The following is an 8,638-nucleotide window of genomic DNA, read 5'->3' as shown; positions in this document are numbered from 1 at the left end:
AGCTTTCTTCCCAACAGAAATCATACCTGCAAACAAAGGTTTTATTAAACGTAAAAATATTCTTGTGGAAAAACAAAATATTTTGTTTATAAGTCAAATTCTTGACATGTTTAGTACTCATTCAATCCCTTCATTATCTATTCATTCATTTAATAGCATCCCCGCCTATTCCAAAACTACCATCATCTTGCTGTCAGTCCTTCGTTTTGGCAAGTCAGGGTTTCTCCAGTTTTCTTTATGGATTTTGTTCGCCTGAAAATCCTCCAACAATGATGAAACAAATGGAAGTTACTATTAACTAATCAGGCATAAAGGTATAAAACAAGATTTAAAATAATCAATAAAATTTCAGACCATTCATCATTACACTTTTATTCCCCCACCTGGATAGATTAGGATTGAGCAAGAACAAAGCGATTATTGCCAACCACATTTCTGGTTGGGATCGCTTTCAACTTCACGCAAAAATGATTGAACGCTTCTCTATCTGGGCTACGTATTTTGCCTCCCACTAACCATGGATTGGTGGACATTTACCCTGTAATAGGCAAGATGGTGCATTGAACTAATTTGCAGTAAGTGGATTCGCAAATGGCAAAGTCACGAATAGCAGGATTTATTGTAATTAAATCATACACAATTAAATACATTAACACAAGTCTTGTTTTGGACAATGATCAAACTCGTAGTTTGTCAAAAACACCAATTGTGTTTTGGAGTTAGTTCACCTTCGAACAGCACCGGCAGACATTTATGAGTATTTCAGTCGCACTCCGCAAACTACAGACACCATCACAAGAGGTAATTAGTTTCATAGGATTTATTTTCATAAACTTGAGGTATTTCAAAAGTGCTATAAGTTGCAGCACTATATGTACATTGTGAAAAACACGTAACTCAGCCAATTACCCAGTTCTATGAACCCAACAGCAACACAAACGAGAGAGAGGTTAGGTAAAGGCATATATAGTAATTTCTGTACAAAAGAAATTTTAGTCAAAAAAGTGATAAAGTAATATCTACTCAAACCTTTCACAACTCATTTTCATACGAAAATATAGGTATCAAATTTAGTCATGTATCAGCATCACACTAAGGATACAGGCAGTGTAAGAATTAGTACAGTACATAACAAAGATTAACAAGAAGTCTTTATACGAAAAGTTCATGCTCCTCAAACATTTGAGTTATTATTCTGTATAAAATTCCAGTCCAAAAAAACGGCAGCACAGACTGTGGCTCTTTTTTTTCTTAACAAACCATCACATGAAAAAGGCAGTTGTTAAAACTGGTATTTACATAGGTTTTCGAAGAGACAATCAATAAGCCTTCTCAAAATGGATCTCCATTGACAGACACAGGTACCTCTAAGGCTTCAGAAGTATTTTGTCCATGTTCAAATGCGGCTGGACTGATAACCAGAAAAAAACTCTGAAACATTCTTGACGTCTAAAATGTGCAAAAGTGGCATTCAACCAGTTGGGGTAGCCTTGGCCTAGCGAGTCCTCACTTCCTCCAGTCTCTTAACTAGCAGTTGTTGCTTGGCTTTCAGTTTCTCTTTTTCCGACAACAGTTTCTGCTCCTCCGACTGCAGAGCCTGCACATATTCGGTGGCCTTTTTCAGAATGATGACTTTTGCCGCCTTGTCGTTTTTCACAAGTTCTGGTATTTGGTCCCGTAAGGTGAGGAAGCTGGAGCGGAGGTCATTGCGCCGCTGGCGCTCCAAGATGTTGTGAGTGCGTCGCCGCTCGTTGTCTTCGGAGTCGGATCCACGGGGGCTCACACTTTTGGATCTAGGGGGCGCCACCTGCTTGGCGAGGCGCACAGTTTCACTCTTCACCTTCTTCAGAGGTGGCATCTCGTCGCATTCTGTGTAGGGCGAGGGGGCAGCATAGTTGTGCTGCTGGTGTATAGGTGCACACCTTTTCATCAGAGAGGTGCTGTGGTTCTTCGATGACCCGCAGCTCGCGGTGTGAGAGCGCACAGTCACTGTCAGGGTCGTCACATGCTTGTTGGATGATGATCGTCGTTTCTCGACTGTTACCACATCAATTTCTTCTTCCTCCTCTTCCTCATCTTCTTCCTCCTCTTCCTCATCATCATCCTCATCTTCCTCTGTAAACACACAAAAGCAGGCGAAAGGTCAGGAACAGAAGTCAAGCGAACCGTACATAAACAAATATACATTATCTGATTTAATGTATCCTTAAAGTTTGGAAACAGGCCATTCGGCCAACCAAGTCCACACCAACCCTCTGGACCCTTATCCCTGTAACACCACATTGCCCATGGTTAACCCACTGAGCCTGCACATCCTTGGACTGTACGAGCCATTTAGCATGGCCAATCCACCTTACATGCACATCTCTGGACTACGGGAGGAAAGCAGAGCAACTAGAGGAAGCACACACAGACATGAGGAAAACGAGTAAACTCCACACAGAGTCGCCCGAGACTGGAATCGAACCGGATCCCGAGCGCTGAAAGGCAACAGTGCGAACCACTGTGCTCTGGTTAAAATGGCCCAAAAACTAAAGCTCTTTTAATCAACCATGTAGAACCTATCTATGGGCAACTACAGGCACATCATGCACTCCTACTTGTATTGTTACCTGTTCTCAGGTGGCCAATCTACCTTTTCTCTGCATAAGGCTTCCCTCACAGGAAGTGGACCACACCACTTGGAAAAATACACCAGCTCACACAACTATAAAACCTGAGACATTTATCTGCTTAGAGAGAAAAAATAAGACTTACTTCCCTTTCAAATTTCAAAGGACAGAAAAATACTTTTTGTGGGAGGCAGGCAGTCATAGAAGGAAAATAATATTTATTCATTACATCTCTAACTCCACCAATTACTGCTTTCACTTTGAGAAGCTTCATGACATTTGAAGCTATCTAAGCCACTACACAACTGATTTTTAATATATACAGACTGAATTTGAGCTCGGAATTGTTTTAATTGTGTGTTTTGTGCAGGAATTTCTGTCATTCCACTCAGACAGTCTGCTACTTAAAATAAAGGCCGTGACTGAACTGTCTGTAAAAACAAAGCAACACAAAGGAGGAATATGGGGATTAACATAGATCAAAACCATTGTATTAACACATTAATCATAATTGCTGATTCACATTCCACATCCCATCCACCAATAGAGACCTGCCACAAACAATTACTGCAGGAACCAAAGGCTAATTCATGGAACTGCTCAATATGACAGAACAAAACACTTTCATCTCTCAGAGCCAAGTATTCAACAGACAGCTGTTGGGAAGAAGGACTGACTGAACACAAGCTGTCAGAAAGCTGTAAACAAAAGCATATGTCATGTTACCCTACAACATCAGCAATACTAGCCACAATCATGTCAATGGATTATTTGTTGTAAAATAAACCACACCACCATTACATTGTGCAGTTAAAATACGTTTAAAAGCAGATCCATTCATTTCCTTAATCATTCCACAACCCTGTGCTTCTCCAGCACCACACAGTCCATAGTATGGGCCAATTGTGCCATCTGCCAATCCACTAATATAAGCCACAATTCTGAAACACAGTCTGAAATCATTCCTATTTTTCAGTAAAACTAGATTTGAGTTTTCAATGTTAGGGGTGTCCAAGTTGCACATTCAGTCCTTGAAATTCAATCAACTCAGCTGTTCTTCCCACTTAAATTGTGTGGGCCTTGGGGATTGGACATTTCAGTGCTACGGCCTTGATTGCTGGATGAATCCCAGATCAGAACAGAATCCCAGATCAGAACATCGAGTTTCACACAAGTCAGTAGTGAAGCGACCTGACACAATTGAATCAGACTTTAGGACCGCTGACAAGGATTAAACCACCTGATGAAGGAGCAGGGCTCTGGAAGCTAGTGCTTCCAAATAAACCTGTTGGACTATAACCTGGTGTGTGATTTTTACCTTTGTCCACCCCAGTCCAACACTGGCACCTCCAAATCATGACGGATTAATTCAATACCCTAAGGTGGCAAAGAAGAACATTTCCATTGTTCTCACAGAGATAAACTAATTTTTAGAGATAATCTTCTAGGAAAGGCAATGCCTGCAGAGGAGCTTTAAGGTGGGGCCTCCTATCCTCTCTGTACTTTTCTTTAAGTCTGCCGCTTTCAAATGTTAAATCCCTGGGCTAAGTAAAACGCTGAAGGGTTATGTTTGCTGATTGCATGTTTATGGAACTTCAGAGTTTCAAAGCCATACTGTGGAATTCCAAGAACTCCATTCTCCACGGCCTTCTGCAATTACTCTTGATTAATGGGGCTATTTCAGTACAAAGGTGCACAGGTACTACAATGATCACATCTGGTCGCTTTTCCTGGCGACCAATCAATAGCCAATGGCAATCTCCAGGTAGGAAATTCACTCCAGATTAGATAAAAGCATTATCCTGTGACCTTGGCATTACGACGAAATCATGGGTTATAAAATTAACCCATCTGAAAACTTTGCTTTGTTCATTCCCAGAAAAAGAGAGGGAACATTTCACGTTGGAACAGCAGCACTGAGGAGGGTGGGAGGGGTGGGGAATCATGTCTTGGGCAAATGTAGCACACTGCCACCTGTTGGAGAGCTGGCAGCTCAACCTCTCAAGACTGCATTTTATTTCAGGCTGGAAATTCAAACCTGACTCATGTGTCTCCTCCACAGCAATTGGATGAAACCTCTTCCCCCGCCACCCCTTCCCATTCAGGCAGGCTGATGAAATTAACACAAAAAGGTGGCAGCTGAAACCAGCTTAATGGATCCATATTCATTAACATTTCTGCCATTTGATGGATTAAAGTCTTTGTCATGTGCAGTCCTTGCTGGGTGGGTTCCCTGTGCACTCCCCTCTCTCCCTCCCTGACATCCCTCATCAACTGACAAACTTGGGGAATAGCAGCGTTAATAACGAGACTGGCACCTTGTTTGGTAACTGGGGGAAGGTGCAGTGGAGGGGTGGTGATACTGACACGTACATAATATGTTTGTGTGTACATTACTGTACAGTCCGCCAACACTGGGGTTTCTGCGTGGGATACCAAGTCAGGAATAGAAGTGGATGGATTTTAAACATTGCATTCGGGTGTTTGCATGGAAATACCGCAGTCTGCAACCCAGCTGTCGCTCTGCAATTCATTCTGGTAGGTGCCACTCAAAACCACCAAGTCCATCCCACAGGCTGCAACAGGGGATGGGGTAAAGATTGCGATTTGACAGACACAAAGTGGAATCTGGGGGAAGAAAGAGGGCAAATCTGGAAAAGAAACTTATTTAATTATCAAACATCAAGGGGAGGGAGGAAGGTAAGAGACAGAAAGGAGGGAGGTAGGAGAAGAGAGGTAGGCAGTGAGAAGGGAAGGATGGAGGAAGGAAGATGGAGAGAGGAAGGGGGAAAGAGGGAAGGATGGAAGGAGGAGGAAGTGGGAGGGTGAAGAGGAGGGAGAGATGGAGGGAGGAAGGCAGATGGAGGGAGGGAGATATGGAAGGAGTGAGGGATGGAGGGGGAGGGACGGATGGATGGAAGGAGGGTGGGAGGGAGGAAGAGGAGGGAGGGATGGAAAAGAGCAAGGATGGAACAGAGGGAGGAAAAGGTAGCGGAAGAGGGAGGAGTGGGGGTGTTGGCACTTACCGGAGTCGCTGGGGGTCTCGTTGCCGGATCCGATGAGTGTGGGGGCAGCTGCTGACCCCCGGGTCTGGGCAGGGGCCGGGACTGGGCCAGGGGGAGATGCTGGGGCCGGGTCTGGGTCCTCCCGTGGGGCAGGGAATGGGAAGACCACAGCCGGGTCCACGCACTGAGTGTCGGGGGCTGGGAGCTGGAGGGAGCTGGGGCTGGGGGCGGTAGGGGGGCACCGTGCCCCGGGGGCAGGTGCTGCTGCTGATGGAGAGGGGGATCCCGGGGGGAGACCCAGCCCCAGCCTGCTGTGAGCCTGAGCTGCGTACAGCTTCTCGGTGACCACCTTCTCCAGCTTCTCCCGGGCGGAGAAGCCGCTCCACATACAGTCCCGCAGCACGATGGCGTTCAGCTGGCTCCTGCCCCCGCTCTGGTTGCAGCTCCCTGCAGCCCCAGCTCCTCCTGACACTCCTCCCCCACAGCAACACAAGCCAAGCCCGGGCTCCTCTCCATCCCCATCCCCGTCCTCCAGCAGCAGCAGCTCGGATACCCAATCCTCAGGGGCTCGGCACCTCCCTGCCCGACTCGGAGACAGCGGAGGGGTGGGTAGCAGCTCAAACTTCTTCCAGATGTCCTCGCTGGGGGGGTAGAAGTCTGCCTCAGGGCCATAGTCGTCCGGGTAGAAGTAAGGCTGGTAGGAGTCGTACTCCAGGTCATAGTCCTTGCAGGAACTTGCAATGCGTCCGGTGCAGGAGGAGGTGCAGGCAGCAGTTAGTGAGCTGGAAGTGGACGGGCAGCCCGAAGACATGATGCCAGGCATCTCCTTACAAAATGTGGAGGTACGGACAAAGAGAAAGAGAGAGGGAGAGAGAGAGAAAACAAAAATATCTAAAATTACTAAAGGAAGGAGAGGAGAAATAAAATGTTTTTTTTCCCTCAAGTCAACAGATGAGCAAAGCATCCACAATACAATCACAATCTCCCCCTCCCCACAACCACTCTCACTTATATTGTAAACATCTCCCCCCCCCCCCCCCCACGACTCACTTGCATTGGTCAGAGCAGTCACAATATTTTTCTTAATCATAAGGTGTCCCTCCACGACCACATTGACTTATACCGCACCCCCCCATAACACACATTTACATTGCAACCCACCCACAACACACTTATACTTCATCTCACCCCCCCCACAACACACTGCAAACCCCTATAACACTTATATTACAACCCACCCACAACCACACTGACTTACATTGCAATCCCCCCCAACAATTATATTGCAACTCCCCCAACACACACTTATAATGCAATCCACACGACAACCGCACTGACTTACATTGCATCCCCCCCCACTATCGCACACTTATATTGCAATCCCCCCTTGCATGGGTCAATAATACGCCAAACAACTACAATATAATTTTAATCACAATCTCTCTCCCACTAACCACACTCACTTATATTGTAAATCACCCCCCCCCCCCACCCCGTCACTCTCTGCATTGGTCAGTAGGTTTCTTACAATAAAAGGTGCCCCATGAAAACCACAGTCACTTACACTGCAATGACTCCATTTGCATTGGTCAACAACACGCAAACCAACCACAGTATAATTTTTTTTAATCGCAAGCTCTCTCCCCACCAGCACACAGTTGTATTGCAAATTCAGCCCTAGATTCAAATGATTAACTGTTTCCCAATCCCAGTGGGGAGGGTTCTGGAAGAAAAATTAAAACACAACAGGAATGCAAAACAGGTTTTTTTGTGTTCGGGTTTTTGCAATACAAGGTGGGATTGATTCCATGCCCTGGACTGTCTGCACTGTGCGTTTCTGACTCTGAATCAACTCAGTGCAAAGGGACTGACTCTCAGCATCAACAATAGGACCAAGCCTGTGCTGGGACTTTACTGCACAGCCAGGCACACGTGTGAGTGAGCTAGGGCACTGACTGCAATCTCTCTCTCTCTCACACACACACATACACACAACACTAGGAATGAGTGCAGACCACCCCACACTGACCAGGCTGCCTGCAGACAAAATCATTTCCAAAAACAAAAACAAAAGCCCACTCACTAAGCGAAGGGTAAAGCCTCCAGGGCGAGATGTTTTGCAACATTAAATGCTCTGACCTACATTTTCCCGTGTTTCCAATGAATGCAAACACACTGATCCAGGATCCATTCAAACATGTACTCACTCATTAAAAATCCACCCAGCGCTGGAGAAAGCTCACCTTCCGCTGCCTTCCAAGGAGATGGAGGGAGGGGTGGTGGTGGGGAACAAAAAGCAAGATTTAAAACTCTCCGCAACGATGAGAAATGTTTGGGGAGGTTTCTAGACAGATCCCAGCTGTTCCGAGGCTTGCATTAGGCACTGATCATTCCCTCGCAGCAGACAAGAGAAGTCTGTCAGTGCTAAGTTGGACGCAGGGCTGGATATTATTATCTGCAAAGAGGGAAAAAAAACTGCAAGGACCCTGGAAAAAAAACAACAGTGCCAACCCCCTTTCATTTACATGGGGAGGAGTCGCGATTTGGCGCGAAAATAATTGCTAACACGATTCCGCGAATATTATGTGCAATGTATTGCCATAAAGCTGCGTAGTTGGGTTTAATGCACCCTGCAATATTCACAAGTTTGCATTAATGCAGTTAGTGCAGATCAGCGAGGGGTGCATTCTCAATTCCCCCCCCCCCTCGACCTTATGCAGTTTTAGTTTTCCTTTCCTCCCTTGCGGATGGGCGGAATCCTGGATTGTGGTTCAGGGCGCTGGCTGTCAATCAGCCTGATTTACAACAGGAACAGCTCCAAGGGAATACCGCACCAAGCTCTCAAAGGGAAGTTATTAATCATGCAGACAGCGAGCACCGCTAGCGGGGTGGAGGGGCCGGCTCATTACCGATGCAATGCAAGAAGGTTGAAATTGTTGCAAAATAAGAAAATGCAATTTGGTAAAACGCGCACACAAAATGGAACAGTGTACAGTAGAGGGTGCAAGCCCTTTTGAGGTT

The 8,638-nt window shown here is 46.0% G+C and overlaps 1 protein-coding gene across 4 annotated transcripts; it reads right to left on the bottom strand.

The window, feature by feature from the left end:
• Positions 1–805: 805 nt before the first annotated feature.
• Positions 806–8,081, bottom strand: mycn (MYCN proto-oncogene, bHLH transcription factor). 4 transcript variants are annotated; one of them, XM_060821842.1, is made up of 3 exons: positions 7,825–8,081; positions 5,639–6,443; positions 806–2,115 (listed from the first exon to the last, which is right to left on the bottom strand). In XM_060821842.1, exons 2-3 carry the CDS (start codon positions 6,438–6,440, stop codon positions 1,496–1,498), a joined length of 1,422 nt encoding a protein of 473 aa, XP_060677825.1. In that variant the 5' UTR covers positions 6,441–6,443; positions 7,825–8,081; the 3' UTR covers positions 806–1,495. The 4 variants fall into 4 exon arrangements, with proteins under 4 accessions (XP_060677825.1, XP_060677818.1, XP_060677827.1 ...); XM_060821835.1 differs by having other exon boundaries at positions 7,861–8,081; XM_060821844.1 differs by lacking the exon at positions 7,825–8,081 and adding an exon at positions 7,182–7,246.
• Between the last annotated feature and the right edge of the window lie 557 nt (positions 8,082–8,638).

The sequence above is a fragment of the Hemiscyllium ocellatum genome, chromosome 3 (genome assembly GCF_020745735.1).
Source record: "Hemiscyllium ocellatum isolate sHemOce1 chromosome 3, sHemOce1.pat.X.cur, whole genome shotgun sequence".
In the NCBI taxonomy this organism is placed as follows: Eukaryota; Metazoa; Chordata; class Chondrichthyes; order Orectolobiformes; family Hemiscylliidae; genus Hemiscyllium; species Hemiscyllium ocellatum.
The sequence above is the reverse complement of the archived record's forward strand: the minus strand, read 5'-3'. Positions and strand labels throughout refer to the sequence as shown.

Excerpts from the sequence above, each read along its gene's own strand:
- mycn (XM_060821833.1), bottom strand. Across the intron at positions 2,116-5,638 it reads CGAGACCCCCAGCGACTCCG|AGGAAGATGAGGATGATGAT; the intron begins GTAAGTGCCAAC and ends GTGTGTTTACAG.